At 36.7% G+C, this 16988-nt stretch overlaps 1 protein-coding gene and 1 pseudogene across 6 annotated transcripts in view; one reads left to right on the top strand and one right to left on the bottom strand.

Moving 5' to 3' along the window:
• DENND6A (DENN domain containing 6A) overlaps nucleotides 1-16988 on the top strand; it is a 141108-nt gene that overhangs the window by 98885 nt on the left and 25235 nt on the right. For 5 of the 6 annotated variants that reach the window (XM_012462775.3, XM_064367225.1, XM_012462772.2 and 2 more), the window contains 6 exons: nucleotides 1316-1428; nucleotides 3759-3839; nucleotides 7507-7612; nucleotides 8834-8913; nucleotides 10476-10538; nucleotides 11629-11684. In XM_012462775.3, coding sequence (XP_012318198.2) covers nucleotides 1316-1428; nucleotides 3759-3839; nucleotides 7507-7612; nucleotides 8834-8913; nucleotides 10476-10538; nucleotides 11629-11684 — 499 coding nt within the window. The remainder of the gene's footprint in view (nucleotides 1-1315; nucleotides 1429-3758; nucleotides 3840-7506; nucleotides 7613-8833; nucleotides 8914-10475; nucleotides 10539-11628; nucleotides 11685-16988) is intronic. The other variant, XM_064367224.1, reaches the window with a different exon arrangement.
• LOC105724305 (ubiquitin-conjugating enzyme E2 N-like) lies at nucleotides 6424-7596 on the bottom strand (annotated as a pseudogene).

Raw genomic sequence — 16988 nt, 5'->3', positions numbered from 1 at the left:
CTATATAAGCTGAGGGGAGAAGGGAGGGGGCTGGCTCTTGAAGCTTCATGTTTTGTCTTAATCTTATACATTTTGATCCACTCTGTAGCTGTGTTTGTACAAATATAGAAATAACATTCTAAAGCCTGGTATGGTGGCTCTCGCCTATAATACCAGCACTTCGGGAGACTGAGGTGGGAGAATCACTTGAGCCCAGGAGTTCAAACCAGCCTGGCCAACATGGCAAAATCCGGTATCTACTAAAAATATGAAAAATTAGCTTGGTGTGGTGGCGTGCACCTGTAATCCCAGCTACTCGGGAGGCTAAGGCAGGAGTATCTCTTGAACCCAGGAGGTGGAGATTGCAGTGAGCCTAGATCCCGCCACTGTACTCTAGCCTGGGCGATAGAGGGAGACTGTGTCTCAAAAAAACAAAAATACTCAACTTTGCATTATAGTTTCCTGTTCTCAGACAGTTTGAGGCCACAGAGCTTTGGGTATACTTCTCTTTTTCATAATTAATTGAAGTCAGGCTCTGATATATTCCACAAATAAAATCATGTGTAATTGTTTCCAAAAAAAAAAATCACATGTTAATTTTTATAACTGTTTATAAAAGAAAAAGTCAGTTTTCATAAAAAAATTTTTATCTTTAAGTGAATCGTCAGCTATGGTGCTCACAGCATAACTTGTATATCTTTTTGCATCATGTAGATCTTTATTTTTCTTAGCATATTGGGTAAGATGCTTGGAATTCAGTACAGTCATAGGTCAAGTTTTGGAATTTTATTTTAGAATCTTCAAATGTTGCTGCTGGAAGTGACTTTAGAGATTATCTAATAATACTCCTTGGTTTTGTTGACAAGGAAATTGAGGTGAATCTTTCCTCCAAATGTAACCACTATCCTTTCTTACAGTAATACTTTTCTTCATATTTTTATCATTCAGCCATGCATCCCTAAGCGCTACTTTGAAAACATTTTATAAAAGTGGATTTGAACAATATGTGTTCTTTTGTGTTTGGCATCTTTTGCTCATTATTATGTTTGCAAGTCAACATTATGTGCAGCCATATTCCAAAAACTTTTAATTACATGAGGGATATGGAATAGGAAAAATAGTAAAGAGACTTAGGAGTTAAGATGCATGTTTTACTTCTGACTCTGCCTCTAACCATCAAGTCACTTGAACTCTTAGGATTTCCTTTTTTTCCCTCCAAAACATGACAGAATAGGTTAAAATGATTGATTGGATTTTTTTCAGCTCTAAAATGGATGAAACTAGATAAATGTTATACTAAGCTATTGTTAATTTCTTTCATTTTTGTTTTCATTAGGTTGTCTTGGAGATACCCAGTTTTGTTTTAGATTTCGACAGTCTTCTGGGAGGAGGGTGTCACTACATTGTCTCCTGGATCAATTTGACAAAGATTTACCAGTTTACTTGAAGGTTGGAAAACTAGTCATAGAAAAATGTCCATGTGAGAGGAAACTTGAGAACTCATTTATTCAGTTACCTCTGATACCATTTAGAAATATTTTGCTTTTGTTTTACTACTATATTATGTAACTAAATTTCCTGAGTGAGTCTTATTTATAAGGATTCAGCATGTGAATGAAAGAGACTTTATACAGTTACTATGCTTGAAACATAACGTCATTGTGAATTATTAAAATGGTGGTGGGCACCTGTAATCCCAGCTACTTGGGAGGCTGAGGCAGGAGAATTACTTGTACCTGGTAGGCGGAGGTTGCAGTGAGCGGAGATCACGATGCCACTGCTCTCCATCCTGGGTGACAGAGCAAGACTCTGTCTCAAAAAGAAAAAAAGGATTAGAATGTTAAGGTAATTTTCTTTCATTTGTTAATAAATTCTTGAATTAGATGTGGGGGTGGAGTTGTACTGTACAGTAAATATCATCTAGAGTTGAGGGTAGTCATTCTTGATGATAACATATAGTCTCTTTTTGATTTTTGAATGGGTTTTATTTTATAGTTATTATTTATTTAAAACATTTTAATAATTCAGATAATCTTAGAGTCTAGATTTTTCTTCTTGGTACTGCATGTTTACATCTTTAACTACATGAGGAACGTTTTCATTTGGATGCCCTATCAGCACATCCAGTGTGACTTTGACATAATTTGCCTGATAACAATTTCTACAGTTTACTTCCCTGGGTTCCACTAATTTGCCTGATAACAGTTTTTATGGTTTACTTCTCTGGTTCCTCTAATAGTAGAGATACTAACTGTGAAATGTTTCTTAGAGCCATCTCCTCCTTGCTATCATTACTAATATATTCTTCCAACCAATAATAATAATAGCTGTTATTTGTTAGGGCTTTTTGTGTTCTAGATGCTATATTAATAAGCATATATCATCTAGTTAATCCTCCCTACAGTGCTCCAAGAGAGTTCCTTTTGCAAATGAGGGAATTGAGGGCTATTGAGGATAAGAAATTTATCCAAGGACATCCATCTCTTGTTTTATTCCAGCACAATGTGTCTTATATAGTATTGCCAGCTAAAGTGTACATATATAATATAAAAATAAAATCTAAAATGACTATGAATTATTTAAGTAGTAAAGGGGTATAGTACTACTTCCTTGTCCTCACTATTTGGACCTTCCAAAATAAGACCTTTATTCTATCGAAATTTCACCTTCATCTCCTTTCTACGTGTGCCATATATGTGTCATATTTTAGTCAAACTGAACTATGTATTTTTTCTGGATAGAACATGTATTTTTCTGTCTTTTTGTGTTTTTACTGAAACTCCTAGCCCTTTCAACTTGGAATGCCTTTGTCTTTAACTTATATCCATCCTTCAATGCCCAATTCAGAAACAGCTGCCTCCCTGTAATCTTTGTTCTTTCCCCTTGGCTTTCCTGTTTTACTTTGTGCTTTCTCATGGTACCCACCCTCTTGTTACAATAATACTCATTTTTGTACTTTTCTTACTCCTCCTAAATCATGATATCCTTGAGGAAGAACTGTGTCTTATGCCTCTTTTTATCTTCTCTAACACAATACCCTGTTCAAAGTCGGTTGTCAATATATATTTGTTTAAGGAATAATAATCAAATAAGGTACTGAGCCAAAGTTTATTCCATTAAGATGTAAATGCTTCTTAAATTTTTGGAATGCAATTTTCTTTCAGATTGTATGTTGATAAACATTGCGATGCTTCAATATTATTGGGTTAACGTATAACTGACCATAGAAGATCCAGATTGTCATTTAACTCCTTTTATTTTCTCTCTCAAAATTGTATGTTAGAGTACCTCATTTTGTTTAAAGATTGATTCCTTATCCTTGACAATCTCAAAATTGTAGGTAGAATTTTTTAGAAACTAAATATAACATTGGGGAAAACAGAGTTTGACTGTTCTTTAACTTTCACCTAGTATAGATACGAATAAAGAATGTAAGCTGAGTAAGTTATAGGGGGAAAATCTGACTTTAGTACTTAGTTTGTGATTAGTACTTTGCCATCTTTGGGCAAGTTAGGAGGGTTTTTCTGTTTTAATTTTAAGTTTTTATACACATCATATGGACCATGTCAAGAGTAGGAAGGTTCTGATCTGGCTGTTGCTGTCATGATTATTGTTTGTTGGTGGAAAAGCATAACTAGCTCTTTGTGTATATCTCATGTCTTGATTTGGGTTTATAAAGGAACCTGATGTTAATATTAAAAGATATAGATATGGATATAGATACAGATAACACATACATATGTACTCCCACACACATTTACTTGTCACTTTCTTCATAGAAGGATCCTGCTTATTTTTATGGATATGTGTATTTCCGACAAGTTCGAGATAAAACTCTAAAAAGAGGCTACTTTCAGAAGGTAATTGTCATATACACTAATAAAAAAGTATTTTTTTATTTTGTGATTAGAAAAATAAAAACTTAGATTTAAGAGTCTTTAAAGTCAGATTTAAGAGTCTTTAAAGTCTTTGGTATTTTATCTTTAAACATACTTGGGTTTATATATATGAGTGTATATATAATGTGTGTATGTATGTATATATATTGTGTATATATATGTGTATATATATTGTGTGTGTATTTATGTATATATATCTATTTTTTTTTTTGAGATGAAGTCTTACTCTGTCACCCAGGCTGCAGTGCAGTGGCGTGATCTCGGCTCACTGCAACCTCTGACTCCTGAGTTCAAGCAATTCTCTACCTCAGCCTCTGGAGTAACTGTGATTACAGGCTCCTGCCACTACACCTGGCTAATTTTTTGTATTTTTAGTAGAAACGGTTTCACCATCTTGGCCAGGCTGGTCTGGAACTCCTGACCTCATGATCTACCCACCTCGGCCTCCCAAAGTGCTGGGATTTGGGATTACAGGCATGAGCCACTGTGCCCAGCATATATATATATAAAAATATATATATGATGGAGTTTTGTCCTTGCCTCTCAGGCTGGAGTGCAGTGGCATGACCTTGGCTCACTGCTACCTCTGCCTCCCAGGTTCAAGTAGCTGGGATTACAGGCTCCGTCACCATGCCCAGCTATTTTTTGTACTTTTAGTAGAGACAGAGTTTCACCATGTTGGCCAGGCTGGTCTCGAAATCTTGACTTCAGGTGATCCACCCACCTTGACCTCCCAAAGTGCTGGGATTACAGGTGTGAGGCACTGCACCCAGCCTTGGGTTTATATTTTATCTTCTTTTTTAAAGTTATAGACATCTGTCTCTGTATGTTTAATTCCTATTGAATTTTTGTTCTCTGTGCCAGATTCCTGACTGCAAGTTACAGTTACTGGATGAGATTCTGTCAAAAGCCAGAGGAGTCTGCTTAATTTTGATATTTTAGAATAAGGGAAGGAATAAACAGATTGTAACATTGTTACAACTAATAAAAGCCTAAACTACTATATCCTTTTTTGAAGAGCCAATAAATAGACTTTAGCAACATCTTAGCCATTATTATTTCTATTTTAAATGTACAATTCCTTTTGTTTCTTAAAAAGAATCAGGTAGGTCACAGTGGCCCACACTTGTAATTACGGCACTTTGGGAGGCCAAGGTGGGCAGGTTGCTTGAGCCCAGGAGTTTGAGACCAGCCTGGGCAACATGGCAAAACCCTATCTCTACCAAAAATCCACCTTTGCCCCGCTCCCCACGAAAAAATAGACTTGGTGGAGTACACTTGTAGTCCCAGCTACTCAGGAGGCTGAGATGGGAGGATCACCTGAGCCCAAGAGTTTGAGGCAGCAGTGAGCCATTATCACACCATTACACTACAGCCTGAGACTCACTACAGAGTGAGACCTTGTCTCAAAAAAATAAAAAAAGAAAGAGAAAATAATCTGTTCTATTTAATCCCAGCTAGCAAGACACACCTTTCCTTTTTGTACTCAGAATTTGCCCTGACCACTAATTGGTGTTAGAAAGATAAAGAGTGGTTTTTAAGAAAAAAAAAGTATAAAAATTAGCATAATTTATATCTGAAATGATCAGACTATAAAGTTACAATTTGCAGCTATGTGACTATGACAGTTGAACTATAAAATACAGCTCATAAGTCTTTTGGAAGAGTATCAAAATTTGCTCTTTTTTTTTTTTTGAGACGGAGTTTTGCTATCGTTGCCCAGGCTGGAGAGGCGCGATCTTGGTTCACTGCAGCTTCTGACTCCTGGGTTCAAGCAGTTCTCCTACCTCAGCCTCCCAAGTAGCTGGGATTACAGGCATGTACCAGCACACCAGGATAATTTTATGTTTAGTAGAGACAGGGTTTCTCTATGTTGGTCAGGCTGGTCTTGAACTCTTGACCTAGGTGATCTGCCCACCTTGGCCTCCCAAAGTGCTGGGATTACAGTGTGAGCCACCACGCCCAGCCTGCTCTTTCTTTAATGGAAAAAGTTCATATGGCTAATTCTGTGTGTGTGTGTGTGTGTGTGTGTGTGTTTGTGTGTGTGTGTGTGTGTGTGTGTGTGTAGAATAACAAAAAATATTTTACTAAAGCATAAGATTTACAGAAGTTTCCAGACAAGCCATACAAAATGGCCACAAGCTTTTTTTTGAAGCGGGGAATCTACACTTGACAGCAAAGTCACAATGTTATTAGTGAGGGCTGTGATGTTTGTTTAATGTTCCCATTTTGGTTCAATCAAGCTTGTCCATCTACAGCATCTAAATAAAGTTAGACTTGACTAGAGAGCATATTCTGAATAACTGGTTAGCTGCTTTTAACCAATGCAGTTAGATCACCATAAAAGGGGGAAAGGAGCCCATAAAATTAAAATAAAACTACCTCCCCCCTCAAAAAAATAAAGAAAAACACCCACACCCCTGTAGCTAACCTGACAACTACCTTCATTCACAGTGCACTTAAACCAGGATGGGGGAAATGAGTAAAAGCAGTAAGGGGCCATTGCTTTTAAACCTTTCACAATAATCCAGATGATACTTCTAGCCTCTGCTCATGCTTTAGGACAGTGAATCAGGACAAGACATAGATTTGCTAATGTGCATTTAATCACCAAAGGACTGAAGATGTCTGGGCTTTTTTATTCTATAATGTTTCTAAGACTGTGTCCATTAAATGCAAACAAAAAGGAAGAAGTCTTGGCAGAACAGGAGAAGTGATGCACACTTGATGATCGGATCAATTTAAATATTATTCTTAGCATATAGCCTAGTCCATGCTCCAGCTGTTTCTATGGCTTGGGCTTCATTGGTCTTCCACTGCTTCGCTACATCATTTGCTACATCATTGGATCATCTAGATTAGGAGCAGTTAACAAGGCCTGGATCGATAGCAGAACTGTGCGGATCTGCAGTGCTGGGGACCACTTATCTTTCAAAATATCTAAACATATTCTTCCCAACTTGTCTACATTAGGATGATGAATTTTGGTCATGAAATGTACTTTAGGGCTGCCATTGGGTATTATTCTGGAAGGAATAGTTCAAGTTTAAAAGTCACTCCCTCAAAGGGGGAATCCTGAGGGCCAGCAATGACCACATGAAAATAATGGGTGTTGCTCTCATCTGGTTCTGCTTTGATGCCAGGAACTGGTTCTGCCAGCAAACGCTGGGTTTCCTTGATGATCCTGTGGGGCAGCCCAGCCATCTTGTCAGAACCCAAGTTCGGCCTCTGGTCTCCTCTCCCGGCTAATTCTTGATATTGCTATTGTAAGGATAACAGCAGCTAGGCTTTCGAAGTTACTCATGGCATTAGTTGTTTTTTGTTGTTGTTTTTTTCTTTTTTTCTTTTTCTTCCTTGGAAACTGGGAAGACATTAGTTTGTTTATAGAAAATTTTTTTTGAAGAGCAAGAACATCTGTTAACATGCCTTTATGCTCTTAAAGTGTAGTAGTAAAGTTAAACTTTTTATATTTTGCAGCTATGGTTTTATCCTTTTAACTATCCACTGTAAAACCTTTTTTATTTTAAAATCCACACTTTTTGCTGAATTTAGCTTGTTAGTAATTGCTTGTGTAAGAAGCGAATGGCAAAGCAACTTTTAAAACATTGTTTCTTTTTTTTTTCCTCAGTCCTTGGTTTTGATCAGCAAACTACCTTATATTCATTTTTTTCACACTGTGCTCAGACAGATAGCACCAGAGTATTTTGAAAAGAGTGAACCTTATTTGGAAGCAGGTAAGTTTAACATTGTGTGAGTTGAGTACCTTTATGAAGGAGTTTTAAAATTTTTACTGAAATTGAGTGATAAAAATGAAGTTGATTTATAAAAATTTATAAAAGTTGAGGTAGGAATTTAAGGAATATATGATAGGAGAAAGATATAAAACGATTTGTCTGGCATCTGTACCAAAACTGTCTTTTATTATCTCCTCTAACTGCTTTGATGGTGCCTATTATTATTAAGATAATAATAAATGAATACCGAGTTGACAGTTTTAATATTCAGAGTACTATTGAACAAAAATCCTTATGTCACTTGCAACAGATGGAAGGCCTTTGCCTGTTGATGTGCTTTTGTAGCTAATTAGTAGTAATAAATGAATACGAAAACTCCCTATAATAATTAGTTTAGGGCCCGGCGCTGTGGCTCACGCCTGTAATCCCAGCACTTTGGGAGGCTGAGGTGGATAGATACCTGAGGTCAGGAGTTTGAGACCAGCCTGGCCAATGTGGTGAAACCCTGTCTCTACTGAAAATACGAAAATTAGCTGGGTGTGGTGGTGGACGCCTGTGATCCCAGCTACTCAGGAGGCTGAGGCAGGAGAATTGCTTGGACCCAGGACGTGGAGGTTGCAGTGAGCCGAGATCCCACCATTGCACTCCAGCCTGGGTGACAGAGCAAGATTCTGTCTCAACAACAACAACGATAACTTAGTTTAGGCCGGGTGTGGTGGCTCATGCATGTAATCCCAGCAGTTTGGGCGGATCACAAGGTCAGGAGATCAAGACCATCCTGGCCAACATGGTGAAACCCCATCTCAAAAAAAAAATACAAAAAACTAGCTAGGCATGGTGGTGCGTGCCTGTAGTCCCACCTACTTGGGAGCCTGAGGCAAGGGAATAGCTTGAACCTGGGAGGCAGAGGTTGCAGTGAGCTGAGATTGTGCCACTGCACTCCAGCCTGGCAACAGAGCAAGACTTCATCTTAAAAAAAAGTACTTAGTTTATTGCTTTCAAAAACTGTATTAACCAGTTTATATCCTAGAACATATGAGTATTTCTGAGTGAAATGTAAAATGTTTTCATCACTTTAACTTTTCTTTTGTCTTTTATCTTTAATTCTTCCCAGTATATTTTTTCTGCTATATGGAAAGTAGTGTTCTAATTTCTAATCTCTCATTTTTAATACTTGATATTTTCACTTATTCTAAGGAAATATTTTGTTATATTTTTCAGCTTGTAATGATGTTGATCAATGGCCTGCTCCAGTGCCAGGGAAAACATTACACCTGCCTATCATGGGGGTGGTAATGAAGGTAATATCTCCTATCTTAATTGTCTCCTTTTTATTTTATTTTTATTTTTTTTGAGACAGGATCTTGTGCTGTCACCCAGGCTGTAGTACAGTGGCATGATCACAGCTCACTACAGCCTCAACTTTCCGGGATCAAGCGATCTTCCCACTTCAGCCCCGCAAGTAGCCAGGACTATAGACATGCACCACCACGCCTGGCTAATTTTTAAATTTTTTGTAGACAGGATCTCACTATGTTTCCCAGGCTAATTGTGATCTTTTAAAATAACTTTTGGACAGGCGTGGTGGCTCATACCTGTGATCCCAGCACTTTGGGAGGCCGAAAGTGGGTGGATTACTTGAGCCCAGGAGTTCAAGACCAGCCTGGGCAACATGGTAAAACCTTGTCTCTACAAAAAATACAAAAGTTAGCGGGATATGGTGGTACACACCTGTAGTCCTAGACACTCGGGATATTGCTTGAGGCTGGGAAGTTGAGGCTGCAGTGAGCCATGTTTGCATCACTGCACTCCATCCCGCATGACAAAATTGAGACCCTGTCTCAAAAAAAAAAAAAAAAAAAGAACTCTCTAGGAAGCTCCCACATGGGCTTTGCTTTTTAACCTTCTCTTAATGTTAATCATGTTATTGCTTTCACTTGTTTGTCATTGATGTGTGGCATTACAGAGATACTGCAATTCATTTTGCTTCCTAGAACCACTAGTCACACAGCTTCAGGCACCTCTGATCCCATGGCATCCTGTAGAGTTTGCAGAAGAGTGTCATTTGAATGTAATACATGTACATGTAAGTGCTACCTTCTAGAGTTCTGCAGCTCTATGGCCCTACCAGTGCCTCCAGAGATGAGTGATATGCAGAAACAGATCACTTAGTAGAATTGATTATGAATTAATAAAAATTAAGAGAAATTGGGAAAGCTATTGGTTCCTAGTTCTAAATGATGTTCTTAACATGAGATGTCAGGACCAGACATGTTCATCCCAGCGTATTGTTCTCTGTTAGATATTTCTTTTAAATGAATTAGCATTTTCCTCTGAGACTTTGTATGAGTGTACCTTAAGTGCTTTGCATTTCACTATCGAGTAGGACTTAAGACTATGTTCTCTCTGTACGTGTGCTCATTTTTATAGGATCTGTATTGTGTTTTTCCCTGGGAAATCATCAAAAGTAATACTGATAGCTCTTTGTTGAGTGTTCTCATTGTTTCCTGTGAGATTTATCCAAAAGTTTGGCAAGCTTGAGAGGGTGTGTTTGGGTGTGTGTATATTAATGAAGCAAAGATTGGAACAATAAACAGGAAGCAGTATGAAGCTGATGTCCTTTTTCTGTTTTTCAACATACTTGCTTCTCAGGAAGTAGGTGATTTCTGTGTATATGTGGGTATGGAGACCTTGATTTACTTACTTTTTGCTGTGACTAAAATAAGTATGACCTTAGTTTTTAACTCTGACATAAATATTTTGTTTTTGTAGCTTTTTTGGCATTACTGACCATACCTTTTTAGCAGTACTTCTCATCCCCAATTCTTTTGTAGCCAAAAATAATTTCTTCTCTTTCTTTAAGGTACGGATTCCCACATGTCATGACAAGCCTGGGACAACTCAAATAGTGCAGTTTACTCAGCAGGTAGTGTGGTACTGTGGTAGAATGATCCAGCACATATAGTCTCTTTAACAGACTTTTTAAACTAGCAAATGCAGTTTCTTGAGTTTATTACATATTTCTGAATATTACTGAAATATCACATTAAATAATTTTTAATGAATTGCAAATATATTCTCTAATGTTTCTTAGGGTGTTTTTTCTTGTTATTTCTCCAGTAGACACCGGAGAAGTCAGAAGTTATATTTTAATTGTGAGGAAAAGGGGAAAGTGAATTTTTTCTCAACAAGCTTTGATTCTGGAAAAACTTCTTATCTTAGGAGAGTGACCAGCAGACTTCCGATTTTAGGAGACTCTGTTAAAAGGATTCTGTAGTTACAATTGACCTATTTTTCCAAAAGCACCATCTGTTCATGGGTGGGGTTGAAGTTTTCATTTGAAATATTTTAACTGGTGTTTTTAACTGGTATAAATTTTTTTGTTGTACTTTGTTCTTTGAATTGAATAAAAAACAGCCGTAGGAAAACTAATATTTCTGTCACATATCAACCAGTATTAATAGTAGTATTTCATACAGTTGCGAATTAATCTAATGTTGACTATTAGATTAATTTTTTTTTAAAACAAGTACGAGGTCTCCCTCTGTCACCTAGGCTGGAGTACAGTGGCATGATCATAGGTCACTGCAGCCTCTAATTCCTGGGCTGAAGTGATTCTCCCACCTCAGCCTCCTAAGTAGCTAGGACTATAGGTGCATGCCACCATACCTGGCTAATTTTTAATATTTTTTTGTAGAGATGGCATTTTGCTCTGTTGCCTAGGCTGATCTCGAACTCTTGGCGTCAAGCCATCTTCCCTCTTGGCTTTCCAAAGTGCTGGGATTACAGGCATGAGCCTGGGATTAATTTTTTATCCAAAGTATCTGTGTATTCTTGATCTACTGCTATATTAGGGAAGATTGATAAGACCCATTCCCTCTCTGGCTGCTTCTAAAGGAAGAGAATCTTAAAAGTTAGATAGAGTAACATGGCTTATTGATCATGAGATAGATATACTTTGAATTTCCTGAATTTTGGTGATATCTTCTCTATTATTTTTCCTTTTTATCTCTCAGGCTGACACAAATATATCTATTATTTTACCTACTGTTCATGAGGTGGATCTTTTCAGGTAAAGAATAAAAAATTTTGTTAACTGACTTTTCTTCCTTTTGCTTTGTGATGGTGGTGGTAATATATTAAAAAAAGAATGTTCTTATATAGGATGTAGAAAAAAATGGGAAGAAAATAGTTACTATTTTTTACATGTTATAAATCAATGGTTCATCCCTGGCTACATGTTATAAGCTTTGACAATTAGGGAAATTTGGATATAGAGTATGTAAAAATATTTTTTGTTTGGTTTGGTGTGAGAATTATATTGTAATGATGTTAGAAAACATGCTTTTTTAAAAAAAAATGTATTTTATTTGGGAGTGAAATGTCATGAGGTTTGTTTTTTATTTTAAAATACTTCAGTAAGAAAAAATAGATGACATAAAATGGCAAATATTATGAATCATTAAATCTAAGTGATATGTATCTTGATGTCTCTTACACTATTGTTTTTATTTTTTTGTATGTTTGAAAAATGTCAACATGAAAAATGAAAAAATAAAAAAGTGATACTGTTAGCATTTAAAAAAGAAATAGAGGAAAAAGAAAAAGTAATGTTTGTGCCTTTACCCAGAGCAGCTTAATCTTTGGATTGGTGCCAAGTTCTAGCTCCCCAGGTGGTTCTGATGTATAGGCCAGCTTGAAAAACCACTGCAATTACCAAATGCTCAAAAAGTCGTGAAAGACATAAAATGGATTTTTTTGATGGGATCTTTTTTTCTTTTTTTTTTTTTTGAGACAGAAAAAAACTCTGTTGCCCAGGCTAGAGTGCAGCACTGCAGTCTCAGCTCACTGAAACCTTCGCTTCCCAGGTTCAAGCAATTCTTCTGCCTCAGCCACCCAAGTAGCTGGGCCTACAGGTGCACACCACCACGTCTGGCCAATTTTTGTATTTTCACTAGAGACGCTGTTTGACCATGTTGGCCAGGCTGGTCTCAAACTCCTGACCTCAAGTGATCCACCTGCCTTGGCCTCCCAAAGTGCTGGGATTACAGGTGTGAGCCACCGCATCTGCCCAATCTTTGTTTTTTTTGATGACTTGTAAACTACATGGAATACTACTTCAAAGATTGGTTAGTTTTTAAAAAAACAAAAAGATTAGTTAGCTTTGTATGTTGCTCCTAGCACACTACTGTCATTGTAGTTCTAGATATTTACTCAATAAAAATGAAAACATGTCAAAATAAAAATGAAAGCATGTCTATGTGAAAACCTGTACGCAAATGTTTATATAGCAGCTTTATTCATAGTGGTATAAAACTGTATACAACCAAAGTGTCCATCAACTGATAAACGGACAGACAAAACGTAATACATGAATGCACATGGAATACTACTCAGCAGTAAAAAAAAAAAAAAAAAAAAGGAACAGTTAATATATGCAACAATATGGAAGACTTCCAAAAGCATTATGCTAAGTGAAAGACTCCAGATATTTGAAAATACTTGCTGAATGATTTCATTTATATGATATTCTGAAAAAGACAAAACTAGAGGGACAGAAATCAGATCAGTGGTTACCTGGGGCTAAAGGAAGAAATCTACTACATAAGGGCTGCAGGGATTTTGTGAGGTGATGGAACTATTCTAGATCTTTGGTAAGGGTAAATTTTGCTGTACGTAAATTATAAATGTGATTTTTTTATTTTACTTTTCTTACCCATAACTCCTGAGAATATACTAAATAATAAATGTGACTTTTAAAACAAATTAATTTTCTTAAAAAATTATATGTTATAGCATTGTTAGGATGAAAAGAGGGAGTGTCCCCAAAATAAATGAATAAATATTATAGAAAAAATGCACTGAGAGGAATGTATACTATTTCTCCTTTTAATACTTGATTCATTAAGGAATAATTTGCTGAAGTGGCATAAATTAATACAGAGTTTAATTATCAGACATTTTTAATTTTGAACTTCTGGGTATGAGACTTACGCTTCTTTGTTTGTTACTGATTATCTTAGCTTTTGTGGTACAGGTTGCATATGCCATATGTGAAATGCTTAGGATCAGAAGTATTTTGTATTTTGGACTTTTTTAAATTTGGGGATTTTTGCGTATACATAATGAGATATCTTGGGGATGGGCTCAAGTCTAAACACGAGTCACTTACGCTTCATATACACCTTATATACATAGCCTGAACATACTTTTTAAAAATATTTTTAATGATTTTGTGCATGAAACAAAATTTTGATTGCATTTTGACTTTGACTCATCATGAGGTCATGTGTGGAATTTTCCACTTGTGGCATCATGTCAATGCTCAAGACCTTTTGGATTTGGGATCATTTTGGATTGCAGATTCTCACATTAGAGATGCCCAACCTGTAGTTAATTCCCCCATCACTAACACCTTTGATTAGCATGTGTCTCTTCTCCTGGATGTGAATTACATAATATTGTTTTAAGAGTGGGACAAGTTGTTTCCCAAGAGATAAGAAAACCAAATTTTGACAAATAATCTCACACGGTGATAGTATTATGTCAAGTGTTTGATAGCTAATGATTAGATTAATACTTTATTTGGGACAGTGTGCTTTGTTTTGTGTCGATAGAACTTATATTTCACATTTATTAGTGTGAATGAAAGTTTAACAGTTATATTGAAGGTGATATATTTATACCAAGACTGAGCTTGAGAGCAGAGAGACCTAGAAAGGCATTTGAATTTGAGTGGCAGAGATACAGTTGAGTATAGGGGCTCCTTTCACTAGGTCAAGGTCTATTCCATGGACCATGCTTTTGATTTCAGCTTTCTTGATAGAGAGAAATAGTTTTCTCATTCTGTTTTTGAGGTGACATTAGAATTGAAGGGCAGTTTTCTGTTGAAAGAAATGGACATTTTCTTGCCTTACAGTCAGAGACATTTTACCTGATGATATTTGCTATTGATTCCTAGTACAATGAGAGACACATCAGTTATCACCTCTCACCATCTGCTTCTCTCCCCTGCTCCCTGTTGTGACTTGAGAAACAAGTTATTTTGGCTTTCTATCACATTGGCTGAATAGACAACAGTTATGGCTGTTTCTGTGTTTCAGAGATTGAGAAAGCCTATCACCCCATAAAATATATCTCATGCTATTTGACACATGTTAGTTTCCTTTGGGTTTAGGTTTCAGATTATAATAACATACTATATTTTTCTCAAAAGGTTGAAACCATTATTTATTTCTTAAAAGTTGATTCCTAATTATTTTCCCAAGGCATGGCTGTTTTAATGGTGAGAGCATAATATAAAGGCATGGTACTCCAGAATGGGAATATAAATGTGGTACTAAAAAAAAAAAAAAAAAAGATCCAGCGATTTCCTTACAGACCTTCATTTCAGTAATCCTGTACTGTAGTTAATTTGGTGCACACTACTAATGTTTTTTAGTTAGAGCTGGAGATAAGTTTCCTGAATATTAAAAACTTGCCTCCCCCCCAAAAAAAACTACTTTGATAACATATTATCAGTATAATACAAAGCTTTCAAAGAATGATTTATCTTGTAACTATACTTCCTATCTTCTATTTGTGCCCTTTGCTAATAATATATTAATATATTTGAAAGACAATAATTTGCAACTTGGTGCGTTAAAGGAATCCCACTATTAAAGTCAGTTGATCAGATGTTTTCATGTAGGCCTTTTTCATTTTTCCTTTGATTATTTTTTACAAACCAACAGAAAAGTGGCAAGTACAATACAGAAGACTTTTTTCCTGAACCATTTGGTAGTAAAATGGAGACCTGGTGCCCTATCATCCCTTAATACTTTAGAGTCTATTTCCTACAAACAGGTATACAATGTAACCATCAAAATTGGTAAAATCAACATTGATCAGTTAATATCATCTAATACTAAGACCCGTTCAAATGTTACCAGTTATTATAATAATGTCTAGTTTGGAATCTAGAATAGTTCTTTAGTCTGTCACTTTCATGACCCTGATATTCTTGTAGATTACAGGACAGTTATTTTGCAGAAACTCCTCAGTTTAGGATTATCTGGTATTTACTTCTGATTAGATTGAGGCTCTGCATCTGTCAGGAGGTGGCACACAAGTTGAGCTTGCCTCATTATTGATGATGTTCATTTTGATCACTTGATTAACATGGTGTCCTCCAAGTTTCTCCACTGATAAGTTGTTTTTCCTTTTGTAATTAGGTATTCTTGGGGAAGACATTTGGAACTATGTATGTTAGTTATTTATTGATGTGTAACAAATTACCTCCAATACTTAGAGGCTTAGAAGAGCAAACATTATTTCACACAATTTCTGAGGGTTGGAAATCTGGGAGCTGCTTCGGTGGGTGGTTCTGGCTTGGAGTTTTTTATGTAGTTGCAGTCAATCAGACATGAGTCTGGAGAGTCTACTTCCCCACAAGGCTTACTTGCACAGCTGTTGGCTGGAGATTACAGTTCCTTGTGGCTGTTAGGAGGTCTCAGCCCTAGCCTTATGGACTTCTCCATAGGGCTGCCTGAATGTTCTCACAACATGGCAGCTAACTTTTCCCAGAGCAAGCACTGAGAGAAGGCTGAAGCCACAGTGTCCTGTAAGACCTAGCCTTCAAAGTTGTACATTGTAATTTCTACCATATTCTGTTGCTTACAATCAAACCACTAATCCAGTCCACACTAAAGAACAAGAGAATTAGGCTCCATGTTTTGAAAGGAGTGTCAAAGAATTTGTGGACAGATTTTATTTGTTTATTTTTATTTTTATTATTTTTGTAGAGAGGGTGTCTTGCTATGTTACCCAGGCTGGTCTTAAACTCCTGGCCTCAAGTGATCCTTGCACCTTCACCACCTAAGGTGTTGAAGTTAGAAGGAGTTAGAAGCATGAGCCACCATGGGCAGCCTGGACATATTTTAAATCAGCATACTATTTTTATATATTTGCTTGGACTCTGATTTCTTGCTTTATTCAGTGGATTCTAGTTCATTATTATCTGTTTTGATATTCAAAGTGTCCCCAGTTTAGCCAGTGAGAACTTACTATAGGCTGGCTTCTATGTTTTTGCCATATCTCTGTCATTCTTTTTTTTTTTTTTGAGACGGAGTCTCACTCTGTCACCAGGTTGGAGTGCAGTGACGTGATCTTGGCTCACTGCAGCCTCAGCCTCCTGAGTAGCTGGGACTACAGACATATACCACCACACCCAGCTAACTTTTTTATTTTTAGTAGAGACAGGGTTTCACTATGTTGGCCAGGATGGTCTTGATTTTTTGACCTTGTGATCCACCTGCCTCAGCCTTCCAAAGTGCTGGGATTACAGGCGTGAGCCACGGGGCCCGGCTTCTGTCCTTCTTTGAATACTTCCTTGCTT

This window comes from Aotus nancymaae, unplaced genomic scaffold (assembly GCF_030222135.1).
Source record: "Aotus nancymaae isolate 86718 unplaced genomic scaffold, 86718_ANA_hifiasm-v0.15.2.pri h1tg000067l, whole genome shotgun sequence".
In the NCBI taxonomy this organism is placed as follows: Eukaryota; Metazoa; Chordata; class Mammalia; order Primates; family Aotidae; genus Aotus; species Aotus nancymaae.
Note: the sequence above shows the minus strand (reverse complement) of the source record. Positions and strands in the feature narration are given on the sequence as shown.